The following is a 20,053-nucleotide window of genomic DNA, read 5'->3' as shown; positions in this document are numbered from 1 at the left end:
TGTAGCTGTTTAGTTACAGTCACATGTTCAACTATCATCAGCTGTTCCAGTAAATCATTTTCTGAATGACAGTCACATGACAAACATCACGACATGCAACAACAACCAAAGTGCTTCTTCATTCATTACTCTGGTAAAGACAGTTATGCCATGTTGGATCCAACATCCTTAACAAATTGATGTTTATAATGTGTTATTGTCTGCTTGATATACAGTAGGATCTCATTAGTCTGTTTCAACACAGAGACACTTAGCTCATAATGTGTAGAGTAGAGGGCGACAGATTAATCAGAATGTCAGTTTACATTGCACTCCATGAGGAGACTGGTGGCAGGCTGAATACCTGTTATGTGAGTGCAGCAAGGAGCCAAGGTAAGGTTCTAGCATTAAGCGTATCTTATAAAAAACAATCAATCTGAACATAATCACTAGTTAACTACACATGGTTGATGATATTACTAGTTTATCTAGCTTGTCCTGCTCTGCATATAATCAATGCGTTGCCTGTTAATTAATCATTGAATCACAGCCTACTTCGCCAAATGGGTGATTTAACAAGCGCATTTGCAAAAAAAGCACAGTTGTTGACCAATGTGTACCTACCTAACCATAAACATCAATGCCTTTCTTAAAATCAATACACAAATATATATTTTTAATCCTGCATATTTAGTTAATATTGCCTGCTAACATGAATTTATTTTAACTAGGTAAATTGTGTCACTTCTCTTGCGTTCTGTTGAACAGAGTCGGGGTATATGCAGCAGTTTGGGCCAGCTGCCTCGTTGCAAACTGTGTGAAGACCATTTCTTCCAAACAAAGACAGCCAACAACGCCAAACGGGGGATGATTTAACAAAAGCGCATTTGCGAAGGAAAAAAAATCTTTGCACCAAGGTACCTAACCATAAACATCAATGCCTTTCTTAAAATCAATGCACAGAAGAATATTTTTTTTAAACCTGAATATTTAGTTAAAAGAAATTCATGTTACCAGGCAATATTAAACTAGGGAAATTGTGTCACTTCTCTTGCGTTCATTGCATGCAGAGTCAGGGTATATGCAACAGTTTGGGCTGCCTGGCTCGTTGCAAACTAATTTGCGAGAATTTTACGTAAGTATGACATAACATTGACGGTTGTGCAATGTAACAGCAATATTTAGACTTATGGATGCCACCTGTTAGAGAAAAAGAGGCCCATGATCACTCTGGATGAACTGCAGAGATCTACAGCTGAGGTGGGAGACTCTGTCCATAGGACAACAATCAGTCGTATATTGCACAAATCTGGCCTTTATGGAAGAGTGGCAAGAAGAAAGCCATTTCTTAAAGATATCCATAAAAAGTGTTGTTTAAAGTTTGCCACAAGCCACCTGGGAGACACACCAAACATGTGGAAGAAGGTGCTCTGGTCAGATGAAACCAAAATTGAACTTTTTGGCAACAATGCAAAACATTATGTTTGGTGTAAAAGCAACATAGCTCATCACCCTGAACACACCATTCCCACTGTCAAACATGGTGGTGGCAGCATCATGGTTTGGGCCTGCTTTTCTTCAGCAGGGACAGGGAAGATGGTTAAAATTGATGGGAAGATGGATGGAGCCAAATAAAGGACCATTCTGGAAGAGAACCTGATGGAGTCTGCAAAAGACCTGAGACTGGGACAAGACAAGACAATGATCCAAAACATAAAGCAAAATCTACAATGGAATGGTTCAAAAATAAACATATCCAGGTGTTAGAATGGCCAAGTCAAAGTCCAGACCTGAATCCAATCGAGAATCTGTGGAAAGAACTGAAAACTGCTGTTCACAAATGCTCTCCATCCAACCTCACTGAGCGCGAGCTGTTTTGCAAGGAGGAATGGGAAAAAATGTCAGTCTCTCGATGTGCAAAACTGATAGAGACATACCCCAAGCGACTTACAGCTGTAATCACAGCAAAAGGTGGCGCTACAAAGTATTAACTTAAGGGGGCTGAATAATTTTGCACGCCCAATTTTTCAGTTTTTGATTTGTTAAAAAAGTTTGAAATATCCATGTCGTTCCACTTCATGATTGTGTCCCACTTGTTGTTGATTCTTCACAAAAAATACAGTTTTATATCTTTATGTTTGAAGCCTGAAATGTGGCAAAAGGTCGCAAAGTTCAAGGGGGCCGAATACTTTCGCAAGGCACTGTATAATAACTACAACCTAAAACTTCTTACCTGGGAATATTGAAGACTCATGTTAAAAGGAACCACCAGCTTTCATATGTTCTCATGTTCTGAGCAAGGAACTGAAACGTTATCTTTTTTACATGGCACATATTGCACTTTTACTTTCTTCTCCAACACTATGTTTTTGCATTATTTAAACCAAATTGAACATGTTTCATTATTTATTTGTGACTAAATTTATTTTATTGATGTATTATATTAAGTTAAAATAAGTGTTCACTCAGTATTGTAATTGTAATTGTATATATATTATATATATATATATATATATATATATATATATATATATATATATATATATATATATATATACATATTAATTGTACAATTTTTATATATATCTGCTTTTTTGGTCCTCCAATAATCGGTATCGGCGTTGAAAAATCATATTCGGTCGACTTCTAGTGTAGAGAACTGTTCCTTGATGGATATGCTATTGTACAACACTCAGAGCTATTTTCCTTTATTCAGGACATTTAGAATGACAACACATTACAGAATAGCCTAGTGGGATTATTCACAACATTTTCTGGTGATCAGGTTATGAAATGTCATGACAAAGACATTTTAGTTTCCATGTTTCACCTGAAATATTAAATGATATATAGTCCAAGGTCTATATTGTTGTTAGGTGAAGTTATGGGTCCTACTGTATGTCTATGGTATTGGTATAACTAGGCAGATATACTACATCCATTACCAGCGGTTTCCTCATTAGCAGGGAGGAGTTTCTGCAACCAAATTGTTTGCGCATCGCCCTCGTGTGCCAATTTTAGCAAACACAGAAAGGGGCCTATATTGGAGACCAAACGTCTTCTGGCACACTGCTTAGGGTTTCAACAACATGAATAACTTATTTCTAACCTACAATAATCAATGTTACTACTGATGTGAAAACAAGGCATTTTACTGTAGTTTCTGACTTGACTGTCTTAAGACAATTGTCAAATAATTTTAACATTCATTACAGACGTCAATTGTTTGTACAACATCATGGCTACACTGTTGGCATCACCTTTTACAGTGGATTTCTGCTGTTGTGGGCCTTAAACCACCTGTCTGACTTGTTGTTCACACAGGAGAGAGACGGGACTATCATGGATCCTCTGGGGAGCCTCAACAACAACATGATGCTGACGAGGCAGAGCAGAGTCTCTCCACATCAGAACACCTCAAGAAACATCAGCAGAGACCTGCTAGGAAGAAATCTATTTGCTGCTCTGACTGTGGGAAACGTTGCAAATCTTCATCAGATCTTAAAATACATCAACGAGGACACACAGGAGAGAAACCATACTGCTGCTCTGACTGCGGGAAAAGTTTCTCAAGATCAAATTCACTAAAAGTACACCTGAGAATTCACACTGGCGAGAAATCTCACCACTGTTTTGATTGTGGTAAGAGTTACTTAAGATTAAAATCACTAAAAGTACACATGAGAATTCACACTGGAGAGAAACCTTACAGCTGTGATCAATGTGGGAAGAGTTTTACTCTATCTAGCTATCTGATTATACACCAGAGAACACATACAGGGGAGAAACCTTACAGCTGTTCTCAATGTGGGAAGAGTTTTACTCAGTCAAGCAACCTGTTATCACACCAGAGAAAACACACAGGGGAGAAATCCTATAGCTGTACTCAATGTGGGAAGAGTTTTACTCAGTCAAGCACCCTGTTATCACACCAGAGAACACACACAGGAGATAAACCTTATTGCTGTGATCAATGTGGGAAGAGTTTTACTACATCTAGCCATCGGATTGTACACCAGAGAACACACACAGGAGAGAAACCTTATAGCTGTACTCAATGTGGGAAGTGTTTTACTCACTTATGCAGCCTGTTATCACATCAGAGAAAGCACACAGGAGAGAAATCTTATAGCTGTACTCAATGTGGGAAGAGTTTTACTCAGTCAAGCAACCTGGTATCCCACCAGAGAACACACACAGGAGAGAAACCTTATAGCTGTGCTCAATGTGGGAAGAGTTTTACTTCATCTAGCAGTCTTATTGTACACCAGAGAACACACACAGGAGAGAAACCTTATAGCTGTGATCAATGTGAGAAGAGTTTTGTTACATCTAGCCGTCTTATTGTACACCAGAGAACACACACAGGAGAGAAACCTCATAGCTGTGCTCAATGTGATAGGAGATACTCTGATAAAAGATCTCTGATCAAACATCAGAAAATACATACATGAAGGAGTTGTTTCATGATATTAATGAAATAATGTCACAATGTAGAATGCTTTAACATTGTAGAAGGAGTGTTTTAATTATGTCACAATCTAGATGCCTAATCGTTTGCCCCGTGTTCTATTGATTTCAGCCTGATATGGATATTAGGCTCAGGGGGAAAATCTAGGCTCTGATTTGAATGAGTACTATTTATGTGATTTAGCAAAAAGTGACTGACACAAAAAAGAGCTGTGTAACACTTACCATGTTGGTTACCCACTAGAATCAAAATGCAACACTTCAAAATGTAGCGATCTGCTTTATACAAATTGTCCTCTAACCAGGGATGTACACATTACTCCTAGATTCCGTGTGGTTTTTGAGCTGTTAGTTTTAACAGGACGTGCAACCTTATCTCCCCACGATATCGTTGAGTGATGAAAAATAAGTGTTGTGTTCCTTTGTTTAGCGACCCCTACATTTAAATGCATCACTCCAAAATGTAGTTGACTGTCTTCTGCAGGTTGTCCTGTAACCAGTGAGGTAAAAGATATCTCCCATTTCCATGTGTTTTTTTAGCTGTGTTAGTTTCAACATCACGTACAACCTACTTTCCCCCCTAATCGATTTCAGTGATTTATTGCTACTTGTCAAAACAACAGCATTTCTGGTGTTTGTGCTGTTTATAAGGAGCTTGTTTAAAAAATTCAAGTAATATGATTGTTGCAGATTTTTGTATTAAGTGAATTATTGCCAATACATATTAATGTACATTTGGTTTTGATATTTCATATTTACAATTCATGTAACATTTAGTAATCTTAATTATCATAATTATTTATGCAACCAGCTGACCATTTTTGGGTACAATTATATTGACATTGTTGCCCTGCTTTTAGAATATCAGGATTCATTCTCAGATGTGCCAACCCAAATGTACTAGAGCATGACATTGGGGACTGGTCCCCGATCCAACAACATGCCTATCAAGTGAACCCTGAAAAGAGAGAGAGGCTCCGCAGTGAGGTGGAAAATTACTACGGATATTGCCGGAGTTTCCTCTTGAAATCAGACATGTTCGTTTTAAGGAAAACTTGCTGATTGTCTCACAGGTGGGCACTCAAAATGTTTGTGTTTTGCGTTTAGCCAGTGCGTTTAGCCAGTGCGTTACCATGGATCACCGTTTATTTTGACTGCACATTTTTCCGTATTGGAGATGAGTGTTGTTTGGTTCTAGAAGCTAGTGAGTTTTAGAAGCTAGTGGGAGAAAACATTTTTTACCTTTTGTTTTAATTGTTGACAGCCAGTCGATATCGTGTTCATATTTTAACCCAAATTTTCTAGTTTTAGGATTCTAGAAAGAAAAAGGAGATAACTAATATGATTGTATATTATTATTTAGAAATGTGTTTTTTCTTGTTTTTTTAGTTTTTGACAGCCAGTAGACACCATGTTTATATTGGTGAAGGTGAAGCATTTTAGTTGATATTAATATGAAATGGAAGTTGTTTTCTGTTGGTGATGAGAACTTGTCCAACAAAAATATAGGATATATTTGTTGTCTTAAGGGCGAAGGTGTTACAGGCTTTGTTTTTTCCATTCATGTTTTGAGGTTGGACTTTAGCTCGTTAGCACTGTGAGGGAATTTTCTGTTAAACCTTACTAATGCTTGTGTAGTAAAATATAATTCTTTAAGCCGAGGCATTGGGCTTGAGATTGGTAAAGAACCTAACTCCTATAAAATAGAAAAGTGTGTTGATAGAGGCCTGTTCTAACTCAAATCAAATTTTATTTATGTAGCCCTTCTTACATAGCAAAGTGCTGTACAGAAACCCAGCCTAAAACCCGAAACAGCAAGCAATACAGGTGTAGAAGCACGGTAGCTAGGAAAAACTCCCTAGGAAGGCCAAAGACTTGGAAGAAATCTAGAGGGAAACCAGGCTATGAAGGGTGGCCAGTCCTCTTCTGGCTGGGCCGGGTGGAGATTATAACAGAACATGGCCAAGATGTTCAAATGTTCATAAATGACCAGCATGGTCAAATAATAATTACAGTAGTTGTCGAGGGTGCAACAGGTCAGCACCTCAGGAGTAAATGTCAGTTGGCTTTTCATAGCCGATCATTGAGAGTATCTCTACCGCTCCTGCTGTCTCTAGAGAGTTGAAAACAGCAGGTTTGGGACAGGTAGTACGTCCAGTGAACAGGTCAGGGTTCCATAGCCACAGGCAGAACAGTTGAAACTGGAGCAGCAGCACGGCCAGGTGGACTGGGGACAGCAAGGAGTCATCATGCCAAGGTAGTCCTGCGGCATGGTCCTAGGGCTCAGGTCCTCCGAGAGAGCGAAAGAAAGAGAATTAGAGAGAGCATGCTTAAATTCACACAGGACACCGGATAAGACAGGAGAAACACTCCAGATATAACAAACTGACCCTAGCCCCCCGAAACATAAACTACTGCAGCATAAATACTGGAGGCTGAGACATGAGGGGTCAGGAGACACTGTGGCCCCATCCGATTCTAACTGTTCTGGGTGTGTAGAATGAACCCATGATGTTCGGACACTCAGCCAAGAATATGATAGAAACTGACTGGTTCCTCTTGATCCTCCACAGAGTAAAGGTTATATCCTGCACACCAGTAACATAGCTATTGTTTTGGAGCCTGTTTTTGGGGAAATATTCTGGTGGAGAAATCAGAATTAGCTAAGTAACAAAGTAACATAGATAGTTAAGATGTATTACCTGCAGAATATGCTGATATGAACTATTGACCTCTTGTTATTAGAATGTCTCCTTTCTGACTCTGGTGTTGGCAGCTGCACTTCCCCCCTCAAATGGGCCTCAGTCACTTTGGGTCCAGAGAGGGGAGATGTCAGGCTTATCGATCACATGTCCCTGTTGCTATGCAGAATATCAGCATCGATCACATGTCCCTGTTGCTATGCAGAATATCAGCATCGATCACATGTCCCTGTTTGCTAGGCAGAATATCAGTATCGATCACATGTCCCTGTTGCTAGGCAGAATATCAGCATCGATCACATGTCCCTGTTGCTATGCAGAATATCAGCAGAGAGTAAGGCAAAGGAGATCTGAAGGAAAAATTGTTTCCATATGTGAACTGTGTGTTTATTGCAAACCATATGAAGGGATGGCGTGAGTAATGGGAACCAATCACTTGTCTCCACAGTGTCTGTGTGTCAGTCACCTCCTCCTAGGGGGAGATTGTATTTGGGGCCCAAGGTCTGGCACAGGATGTGTGGGGTTGGTGTTTGGAACCATTGTACGTCATCTCTGAAGTTGCACCTATCCTGAGATAGTATATAACCCAGAAACAAGCCTCCTTGTCATAACAAGTCTTTTAATAAAAGTAAAACCTTGATTGATTATTAATTTAGCCTCTCATTATTGATTATGGGTAGAATTTCCACCACAGCACATAGGGCGAACCGATTGGTATCACCTCTTTAGTCAGAATGTGTTACACCTGTGCTGGCTTGTCCGTCTTGTTAGAGTTGGATGTTGCATCCATTTGTTAATATTGTAATCAATGACATTTCCTTAGGGTGCTCAATAATTAGTCTTTTGATTTTAACATATTGCAAAAGAAATGAACCCAATGACCGACCAATCAACAGACTCTTGCTAAACCAATGAACAAATATGTGCAAAGGCAACACATATCTTGGTCCATATTTAGTATGAAAAACAGTATATCTTCCACTATGTCAATATAGTGCATGGTATGTACGTTTAGTATCACTTTTCCACCAACCCAGTGCATTTGTTGAAAATGAAAAATGTTGAAATCATCAATACGTCAAAGGATTCAACAACTGAAAACTGAAACAAACAATTGGATCAAACAGATCAATTCCACTGGACATTGGGTTTGATTCAGACCCTGCCAGCCTGGCCAGAGATGTAACTTATAACCACTGAACGACCACATGCATGACTAAAAGTATTAGATTTACTGGCCTGGTCTTGTTTGTCACCGCCTCAATAAAATGTGATTTTGATTTGAAATAAACGTCCTATTTATCAAATATGCTTTTGGATGAGGTCAAAATTACTCCAAACGATTTGAATTTGTTAAAAGTCCATATTGATACAGAAACACTAAATCATGATTTAGATTTATTAAGAACAAGTTGATTGACAAAGACATGAAAAATTTGAAGAAGTGAATAAACCACATTTTGGCTATGATAAAAGATATGCCTCTGGGGTCAAAATGATCCATGTCAGAAGTATGGTTCAAAAAAAATATGTAGTGGGTGTAAAGTTTGATTCGTGTTTAATGAGTGACAATTTAAAACAATCAACACATGCTTCTCTTTGAAAGGTTAATATGAACCTTTTATGAAATAAATGAAAAATAAACTTTTGGTTCCTCAACTGCGTTGCCCACTATCGTCAGCAGATGGCGATGTGCGTCTTTTAGGTATAGGCGACGCTGCCAGTGTGATGTATAATCGAGTGGGCGGGACGCTCCTTCAACAACAACAGCTAGACAGACACCTCGGTGGCTTTCTAGCAAACATAGCTACAACATTCAGGCTCTTTACACTGTTTTTGTGTTTTTTAGTCGCTGTGTATTAAACACACTTCTGTCGTATGTACTTAAACAACACAATGTAACTCCACGTCAATCACACTTCTGTGAAATCAAACTGTCCACTTAGGAAGCAACACTGATTGACAATAAAATTCACATGCTGTTGTGCAAATGGAATAGACAACAGGTGGAAATTATAGGCAATTAGCAAGACACCCCCAATAAAGGAGTGGTTCTGCAGGTGGTGACCACAGACCACTTCTCAGTTCCTATGCTTCCTGGCTGATGTTTTGGTCACTTTTGAATGCTGGCGGTGCTTTCACTCTAGTGGTAGCATGAGACGGAGTCTACAACCCACACAAGTGGCTCAGGTAGTGCAACTCATCCAGGATGGCACATCAATGCGAGCTGTGGCAAGAAGGTTTGCTGTGTCTGTCAGCGTAGTGTCCAGAGCATGGAGGCGCTACCAGGAGACACGCCAGTACATCAGGAGACGTGGAGGAGGCCGTAGGAGGGCAACAACCCAGCAGCAGGACCGCTACCTCCACCTTTGAGCAAGGAGGAGCACTGCCAGTGCCCTGCAAAATTACCTCCAGCAGGCCACAAATGTGCATGTCTGCTCAAATGGTCAGAAACAGACTCCATGAGGGTGGTATAAATGAGGGCCCGACGTCCACAGGTGGGAGTTGTGCTTACAGCCCAACACCGTGCAGGACGTTTGGCATTTGCCAGAGAACACCAAGATTGGCAAATTCGCCACTGGCACCCTGTGCTCTTCACAGATGAAAGCAGGTTCACACTGAGCACATGTGACAGACGTGACAGTCTGGAGACGCTGTGGAGAACGTTCTGCTGCCTGCAACATCCTCCAGCTTGACCGGTTTGGCGGTGAGTCAGTCGTGGTGTGTGGTGGCATTTCTTTGGGAGGCCGCACAGCCCTCCATGTGCTCGCCAGAGGTAGCCTGACTGCCATTAGGTACCGAGATGAGATCCTCAGACCCCTTGTGAGACCATATGCTGGTGCGGTTGGCCCTGGGTTCCTCCTAATGCAAGACAATGCTAGACCTCATGTGGTTGGAGTGTGTCAGCAGTTCCTGCAAGAGGAAGGCGTTGATGCTATGGACTGGCCCGCCCGTTCCCCAGACCTGAATCCAATTGAGCACATCTGGGACATCATGTCTCACTCCATCCACCAATGCCATGTTGCACCACAGACTGTCCAGGAGTTGGCGGATGCTTTAGTCCAGGTCTGGGAGGAGATCCCTCAGGAGACCATCCGCCACCTCATCAGGAGCATGCCCAGGCATTGTAGGGAGGTCATACAGGCACGTGGAGGCCACACACACTACTGAGCCTCATTTTGACTTGTTTTAAGGACATTACATCAAAGTTGGATCAGCCTGTAGTGTGGTTTTCGACTTTAATTTTGAGTGTGACTCCAAATCCAGGCCCCCATGGGTTGATAAATTTGATTTCCATTGATAATTTTTGTGTGATTTTGTTGTCAGCACATTCCACTATGTAAAGAAAAAAGTATTTAATAAGAATATTTCATTAATTCAGACCTAGGATGTGTTATTTTAGTGTATTTTAGTGTTCCCTTTATTTTTTTGAGCAGTGTATTTACGTTGTTTGTCAGCTAGCTGGTTTGCTAAGTTAGCTTAGAACTAGACGAGACTATTTTCCACCATAATTTGCAAATAAATTCATTAAAAATCCTACAATGTGAATTTCTGGATTCTTTTTCTCATTTGGCTGTCATAGTTGAAGTGTAACTATGGTGAAAATTACAGGCCTCTCTCATCTTTTTAAGTGGGAGAACTTGCACAATTGGTGGCTAACTAAATACTTTTTTGCCCCACTGTAACTATAAAACTCTTACTTGATTTTCTCTGTCCGGGTACTACAATTTAAATAAAACTGCCCTTAAGGCCTGAAAATTCAGGGGGGTGTCTTCACAGTATGAGAGGAGTTGCTGTTGGAACAGTATAGCTTCCGTCCCTCTCCTCGCCCCGAACCAGGGACCCTCTGCACACATCGACAACAGCCAACCTCAAGGCATCATTACCCATCGCTCCACAAAAGCCGCAGCCCTTGCAGAGCAACAACTTCGTGGTCTCAGAGCGAGTGACGTCACCGATTGAAATGCAAACTAGCTAGCCATTTCACATCGGTTACTCTATATTTATTGAATAAACCTTTTTCCATAAAGTCAGAGTGAACCAAGGTGGCTGACTATCTGTTGATGTTGAAGAAGCATCCCATCCACTAGATTATACGTCACAGTGGCAGAATCACCTGAAAGACACACATCGCCATCTGCTGACTGGAGTTGGTATTGCAGTTGAGAAAATACTTTCAGACAAAAAGCTAAAAAGCGTCTGCCCCTAAAAACCAACGACTCCCTTTGACAACGGGCGATGTGGCATCAGAAACATTTATTATCGTGTAAAAATGTACTACAACGTGTCGCTAAATAGAATAACTTTGGTCATTCCCAGTCAGCATGTGACGTCCAAGGACATCGAATTATGGGCGATATCAGGTCTGTCTGTTGTGGCCACTATTTCACCACAAAATAGTGATCCCAAATTGGGATGTGTATAACTATGTAAATGTCTCTCAGACAAGATGACTTTTATCAATTCTTCAAATTAAACTGTGTGGGAACCCCAAAAAGTTATTTGAAGAACCCCTTATCATGGATCCTCTAAGAACCTTTTGGGGTTCCTTTTTTTAACTCCTTGTCCACCCTCCCTCCATTATAAAAACATATTTTAATAACAATATTGACAATATTGATTTAAATAATTCATTGTTTTTTTAGTGGCACCACAAATGTGAATTAATATTTACAAAACAATTTACCAAACAAAACACATGAAAATGTGACATTTCTGCAGACATGTCAGACCATAATAAATAATACATTTACTTTGTATAGTGCTTTTCATGACATTTAAAAAAAAAGAAAAGATTTACAATAAAAACAACATACATGAATCATAGGTAAACTAACAATATTGTAGACTTGATGCTAAATACAGATTTTTCAGCTTTAGTGTGTATATCATATTCACTTAGTTATGTTAGGAAGTTTGCCATCTTTATGGCCGGCCCTGGTAACTTCACCCCAACTTCTCTTATTCCCAGAACACAGTAACTTATCAACATAAGTGTTTTTCTGACATTTTGGGGAAATTTAAGGGAAAATAAAAAAATCCAGGCGTAGCAGAGCCCCAGGTCCCATGGGGACGTCCTCGAGGGTGTGGATGTTCTCCCCATCAAAGGCCAGCGGGATTTCACTCTCATGGTGAAATGGATTTCCGCCGATGTGCAGTAAAGGAGTGAAGAGCGGTGAAATCAGTGTCAACAAAAGTAAGAAAAGATTAATACACATACAATTAAAAAAGAACATAACAAATGTTCAGCTGTAGTTTTATATAAGCATGAACACCTATGTTTATGAAGAAACAGATGATTGGTGCATAGATATACCTTGTCACGGACATAAAGGCCACTTGGGTCCTCATTGAAGAGGTTGGGCAAGAGCAGAATCGCTGCTGTGGTCTCCAGTCCTAGTAAAGTAAAGCAATGATCTTACTACACTTGAAAATGTTATTACAAAATACATTAGAGAAAGGGAAGGAATAAGAGCAAATCCCTATTCTATATTGTCCTTCAGGGACTGTCAAAATAGCAGGATGATGTCCTCACGACCCTGCCTCGCCTCTCTACCTCTGATAGTTCTTGAATGATCTTTTTGTCTTTATCCATTCCATGGACTTGATTAATTTCTGAGAAGATCTGAAAAGATAATTTGCACACATTTATATGCTAATAGATTTCAGTTTGTTTTGACTGGTGTGTAGGTTAAATGGTTTCAAATCAAATTTATTTGTCACATACACATGGTTAGCAGATGTTAATGCGAGTGTAGCGAAATGCTTGTGCTTCTAGTTCCGACAATGCAGTAATAACCAACGAGTAATCTAACCTAACAATTCCAAAACTACTACCTTATAGACACAAGTGGAAAGGGATAAACAATATGTACATAAAGGTACATGAATGAGTGATGGTACAGAGCAGCATAGGCAAGATGCAGTAGATGGTAGCATTGTTTAAAGTGGCTAGTGATATATTTTCCATCAATTTCCATCAATTCCCATTATTAAAGTGGCTGGAGTTGAGTCAGTCAGTGTGTTGGCAGCAGCCACTCAATGTTAGTGGTGGCTGTTTAACAGTCTGATGGCCTTGAGATGGAAGCTGTTTTTCAGTCTCTCGGTCCCTGCTTTGATGCACCTGTACTGACCTCGCCTTCTGGATGATAGCAGGCAGTGGCTCGGGTGGTTGTTGTCCTTGATGATCTTTATGGCCTTCAGGTTGTGTGCACTTCAAATGCAGCTGTCCTACAACATATCTGTACCTTCTTCTTGATCCCAATTGCATTGTGTCCATATTCTGTCCTATAAGAATTTCAAAGGAAGAGAAAATGTGTCAAAGAATAGTCTTGCAAGCATTAAAACAAATATATATATATTAAATAAATATTGAAAGATAAATGGCATCGACATACAATGTAATGTAGTAAAATAGAAGAGCACATTGGAGAAAGCATTAGCCAATACAGTACTGCCATACAGTAACAGTACTGCCATACAGGCCTAATATCACAATTCAAGATATCTTTGTACACAAAATTGTTCAATATTTTATCAGGCTGACTTGAAAGATTATACGCAACATTTTGCTGCATGGCAATACTGTGTTTGGATTATGAAGGGCATTTATACAAAAGACGTAGTCTAGACACTGTATTAATACCATCATTTCAATCCCATCTGCAGCTACCATCTAAGATATTAATTTCCCTCCACCAGGGGGCGGAGATGTAACGTTTCCAAAATTGGATAGTATTGTCCATGTAACGTTATGCCCCCTTGTGAGTTAATGGTATTGCATGCTGTAGCAGGCTATATAAAGAGGAAGACCTCCACTGACGATTCAGTTCGTTGTAACATCTCGTCTGGACAGGTCACCGTCCTTAGTTAGTGAAGTTAGCTAGTTCTTTATCACATAAGTGAGAACTGCTCTAGATTGGAAACTTACATTAATGAGTGTAAAGCCATGTTGGCGTTATGGAAACGATATACAATACATGGGAAAGAATATAGTTCAGGGAAATAATCCAAACCTAGTTGTGCCTAGTTAGGACATAACGTTATCTAGCTAGATAACAGTACTGTACTGTAGCTCATACAACGCCGACGGTCAAACCCGGCTTTCTAATATTTACGGTAATTAACAATAGTAATGTTGTGGAATATATTCACAGAAAACCATCATTATCTTCGTTATTCATTATTAGTATGTTATATTATTATATAAATTATTTCGAGACATATTCAGAGCCAAACATCAACCCAACTTAACCTTTTTAACTTGTTGTCGCATCCAAACTTGTCACCATCGTTTTCAGTTGTAATTGCGAAGTTCCCGGAAGAAGTCCAGCAACAACTGAGGTTCCTCGATGAACCCACCTTCTAACAAGTTCTTTGAAGAACCTTTTGGGGCTGTTTTTCCTTGACCAAGAACCCTACGGTTCTTAGGGGATCTGAGAACAACTCCAGTTGAACCCTTCATTTTTAGAGTTGTAGTCGGCTCTATTTACTCTCAGATTCAAAACATGCTGATTAGCATCAACGATCAAGTCAGCTGCTGCCTCTCCAATACAGTATGAGGTGAGACGGTGAACTGATGTTGAACTGGGCAGTCAGTCATTCATTCTGTACTATGAGTCTGGTCTAACATTGTTACTGCACATTGTGGTGGAAATTCTACCCAATCAGGAGATACTTTGTCATCTCTTCAAACAATCAACCTTTATTTGATAACAATTGCAATAATGTAGCTGGTCAGTCCTACACTCTGAGGTGGAAGGCTGAGAGCTCGATGACACAAGGAGTTCAGAAGCATATAGAGTCAAACTATCTTGTGCATATAGAAAACACGTGATCTTGGTATGTGTCCGTGTGTGGAGAACGAGACACAGACTAACTTTGAATTGGTCGTCTCATTCTGTAGCAACAGGTAGTTATTCTAGTCTTCTAGTGAGGTGTCAAAACAACAGGAAATCACTGTTGACACAGTTCCTCTGAAGTAGATCAATGGTTCCCCGAATTGGGGCCAGCAAGCGACTTTGGCCTGTCTGCCGGATGGGTGTGTCTTGAGCGAGTCAAGAGATAAATCAGACCCAGACTGAACTGTGTGATGTAGTAGGGAGCCAATGTCCAGTCTCTTGACAACAAGGTTGATGAAATCCGAGCAAGGGTAGCATTCCAGAGGGACATCAGAGACTGTAACGTTCTCTGCTTCACGGAAACATGGCTCACTGAGAGACGCAATCCGAAGCGGTGCAGCCAGCGGGTTTCTCCACGCATCGCGCCGACAGAAACAAACATCTCTCTGGTAAGAAGACGGGCGGGGGCGTATGCCTTATGGCCAACGTGACATGGTGTGATGAAGGAAACATACAGGAACTCAAATCCTTCTGTTCACCTGATTTAGAATTCCTCACAATCAAATGTAGACCGCATTATCTACCAAGAGAATTCTCTTCGATTATAATCACAGCCGTATATATCCCCCAAGCAGACACATCGATGGCTCTGAACGAACTTTATTTAACTCTCTGCAAACTGGAAACGATTTATCCGGAGGCTGCATTCATTGTAGCTGGGGATTTTAACAAGGCTAATCTGAAAACAAGACTCCCTAAATTTTATCAGCATATTGATTGCGCAACCAGGGGTGGAAAGACCCTGGATCATTGTTACTCTAACTTTCGCGACGCATATAAGGCCCTGCCCCGCCCCCTTTCGGAAAAGCTGACCACGACTCCATTTTGTTGATCCCTGCCTACAGACAGAAACTAAAACAAGAAGCTCCCACGCTGAGGTCTGTCCAACGCTGGTCCGACCAAGCTGACTCCACACTCCAAGACTGCTTCCATCACGTGGACTGGGAGATGTTTCGTATTGCGTCAGACAACAACATTGACGAATACGCTGATACGGTGTGCGAGTTCATTAGAACGTGCGTTGAAGATGTCGTTCCCATAGCAACGATTAAAACATTCCCTAACCAGAAACCGTGGATTGATGGCAGCATTCGTGTGAAACTGAAGGCACGAACCACTGCTTTTAATCAGGGCAAGGTGTCTGGTAACATGACTGAATACAAACAGTGCAGCTATTCCCTCCGCAAGGCTATCAAACAAGCTAAGCGCCAGTACAGAGACAAAGTAGAATCTCAATTCAACGGCTCAGACACAAGAGGTATGTGGCAGGGTCTACAGTCAATCACGGACTACAGGAAGAAACCCAGCCCAGTCACGGACCAGGATGTCTTGCTCCCAGGCAGACTAAATAACTTTTTTGCCCGCTTTGAGGACAATACAGTGCCACTGACACGGCCTGCAACGGAATCATGCGGTCTCTCCTTCACTGCAGCCGAAGTGAGTAAGACATTTAAACGTGTTAACCCTCGCAAGGCTGCAGGCCCAGACGGCATCCCCAGCCGCGCCCTCAGAGCATGCGCAGACCAGCTGGCCGGTGTGTTTACGGACATATTCAACCAATCCCTATACCAGTCTGCTGTTCCCACATGCTTCAAGAGGGCCACCATTGTTCCTGTTCCCAAGAAAGCTAAGGTAACTGAGCTAAACGACTACCGCCCGTAGCACTCACATCCGTCATCATGAAGTGCTTTGAGAGACTAGTCAAGGACCATATCACCTCCACCCTACCTGACACCCTTGACCCACTCCAATTTGCTTACCGCCCAAATAGGTCCACAGACGATGCAATCTCAACCACACTGCACACTGCCCTAACCCATCTGGACAAGAGGAATACCTATGTGAGAATGCTGTTCATCGACTACAGCTCGGCATTCAACACCATAGTACCCTCCAAGCTCGTCATCAAGCTCGAGACCCTGGGTCTCGACCCCGCCCTGTGCAACTGGGTACTGGACTTCCTGACGGGCCGCCCCAGGTGGTGAGGGTAGGCAACAACATCTCCTCCCCGCTGATCCTCAACACTGGGGCCCCACAAGGGTGCGTTCTGAGCCCCCTCCTGTACTCCCTGTTCACCCACGACTGCGTGGCCATGCACGCCTCCAACTCAATCATCAAGTTTGCGGACGACACAACAGTGGTAGGCTTGATTACCAACAACGACGAGACGGCCTACAGGGAGGAGGTGAGGGCCCTCGGAGTGTGGTGTCAGGAAAATAACCTCACACTCAACGTCAACAAAACTAAGGAGATGATTGTGGACTTCAGGAAACAGCAGAGGGAACACCCCCATCCACATCGATGGAACAGTAGTGGAGAGGGTAGCAAGTTTTAAGTTCCTCGGCATACACATCACAGACAAACTGAATTGGTCCACTCACACAGACAGCATCGTGAGGAAGGCGCAGCAGCGCCTCTTCAACCTCAGGAGGCTGAAGAAATTCGGCTTGTCACCAAAAGCACTCACAAACTTCTACAGATGCACAATCGAGAGCATCCTGGCGGGCTGTATCACCGCCTGGTATGGCAACTGCACCGCCCTCAACCGTAAGGCTCTCCAGAGGGTAGTGAGGTCTGCACAACGCATCACCGGGGGCAAACTACCTGCCCTCCAGGACACCTACACCACCCGATGCTACAGGAAGGCCATAAAGATCATCAAGGACATCAACCACCCGAGCCACTGCCTGTTCACCCCGCTGTCATCCAGAAGGCGAGGTCAGTACAGGTGCATCAAAGCTGGGACCGAGAGACTGAAAAACAGCTTCTATCTCAAGGCCATCAGACTGTTAAACAGCCACCACTAACATTGAGTGGCTACTGCCAACACACTGTCAATGACACTGACTCTACTCCAGCCACTTTAATCATGGGAATTGATGGGAAATTATGTAAATATATCACTAGCCACTTTAAACAATGCTACCTTATATGTTACTTACCCTACATTGTTCATCTCATATGCATACGTTGATACTGTACTCTATATCATCGACTGCATCCTTATGTAATACATGTATCACTAGCCACTTTAACTATGCCACTTGGTTTACATACTTATCTCATATGTATATACTGTACTCGATATCATCTACTGTATCTTGCCTATGCTGCTCTGTACCATCACTCATTCATATATCCTTATGTACATATTCTTTATCCCCTTACACTGTGTATAAGACAGTAGTTTTTTTTTGGAATTGTTAGTTAGATACTTGCTCGTTATTACTGCATTGTCGGAACTAGAAGCACAAGCATTTCGCTACACTCGCATTAACATCTGCTAACCATGTGTATGTGACAAATAAAATTTGATTTGATTTGATTTGATTTGATTTGGAGTTGGAGTATCCAACAGGCCAATATTCGACACAGTTTAGCACATAAAACATAATTAACTACACTGACCATAATCCATTGCTTGCCGACATGTCTTGTCTGTTTATTTTACACCTGCTATGTGAAAGAGACAGAAGAAAGCTTTGACCATCATGCAATCTGGGATCCTTGGGACATCTCTACCCTAAACCCTAACCTTAACCATTTTGTCAACTTCAACCATAAATGTCAACTTCAACCGGCTAGGGACGTCCCAAGGATGTATCTATACCTGAAAATACATTATCTAAGTGATTGATAGTTGGTATTCAGCAGTCATAAAGCCTGATTTACTTTAATTAACTACTAAAATAGTGATTTTGTCAGACAGCAGCTCTACAATTTATTGACTGACTGATCTATTCATCCTTCCTCTCCTCTGAAGACCCAGTGAGGGTGGAGCTCAGTCAGAGAGCTGTTGAGGGACTGGTTGGGAAGAGGGACTGGTCAGCCAGAGAGGTGAGAGGTCACACATGGTTTAGATAAATATTTATGTCCCCTTAGTGGTTAGTCACATCAGCAAAAGGGAATATGTTCCATCTATGTTTATTTACATGAGTGCAAATTGTCCACTGATATTGGTGTAATTTCTCACCCCATTTGGCTGTATGAAAGTAAATTTCCTCTCAGGCACACACATTTGTTTTTTGATATTATGAAGGTCATTTGTGTCAAATGTACTTTTCACCACTCATTCCCCCATCTCTTTACATTGCTTATGCATATTTAGTGGCCTGACTGCATCCAGACTATGTCAAAGGCCCATCCTTCTAGATCTGAACCTAATGCAGCTTGGAGTGATCAGATGACAGAAGTTACATGTAGGTGCCAGGTGTAACTGAGGCCATAGATGCTCCATATCCATTACTTTGAGTGTTTTATATAATATGACTAAATGTGTTTCTGTGTTGCAGGGGCAGTTCAAGAAATGGAATGGCAAGGCCACAGAACATGACATAAGCAGAGATGTGGGAGATCACCTCAAGTCCCTGGTAGAGCCAGGGGTGGTGTTTACCACTCGACCACGCCTTCAGCAGGCTGGATCTGTTTGATCCAGTTTTCAGTAATTGAATCCTTTGAAGTATTGTTGATTTCAAAATGTTTCATCTTCAACAAATTAACTGGGTTGGTTGAAAAGTGATACTAAACGTACATACCATGCACTATTTTAACATAGTGGAATATATACTGTTTTTCCTACTAAGATGTGTGTTGCTTTTGCACATATTTGTTCATTGGTTTTGCTAGTCTGTTGATGTCATTGGGTTCTTTTGTCTTACAATATGTTCAAATCAAATCAAGCTTTATTTCTACAACACATTCACAGGAAAGAACTATGAAAATAAACATATTTAGTACACAAACAACAATGACTGAAAGACTAAGGAAATGCCATTGATTAAAATATTCATTGGATGCAATATCCAACCCAAAAATATAAGCTTGTTTTTTAGGAGGGGCACTGAAAATTGACAAGTAACAACAACTGGGAACTAAAAGACACCCACCATGAGACCCACTAAATCTGCCCAAGAAGAGAAAAACCACAAACTTAAAGACAGGAAGCAACTAAAGGTGTTGACTCTCCACATCTATCAAGACAACTGGAGCACTAGGCCAGAC

At 41.3% G+C, this 20,053-nt stretch overlaps 1 protein-coding gene across 2 annotated transcripts in view; it reads left to right on the top strand.

Moving 5' to 3' along the window:
• Positions 1-20,045, top strand: part of LOC112239675 (zinc finger protein 501) — a 49,405-nt gene extending 29,360 nt beyond the window's left edge. The window contains exons 2-3 of one of the 2 annotated variants that reach the window (XM_042310848.1): positions 3,304-3,621; positions 19,345-20,045. In XM_042310848.1, the coding sequence (XP_042166782.1) occupies positions 3,304-3,621; positions 19,345-19,385 (359 nt within the window). In that variant the 3' untranslated portion in view covers positions 19,386-20,045. Of the gene's footprint in view, positions 1-3,303; positions 6,461-19,344 lie in introns of those variants that run through there. The other variant, XM_042310847.1, reaches the window with a different exon arrangement.
• The last annotated feature ends 8 nt before the right edge of the window (positions 20,046-20,053 follow it).

The sequence above is a fragment of the Oncorhynchus tshawytscha genome, linkage group LG32 (assembly GCF_018296145.1).
Source record: "Oncorhynchus tshawytscha isolate Ot180627B linkage group LG32, Otsh_v2.0, whole genome shotgun sequence".
Classification (NCBI taxonomy): Eukaryota; Metazoa; Chordata; class Actinopteri; order Salmoniformes; family Salmonidae; genus Oncorhynchus; species Oncorhynchus tshawytscha.
The sequence above is the reverse complement of the archived record's forward strand: the minus strand, read 5'-3'. Positions and strand labels throughout refer to the sequence as shown.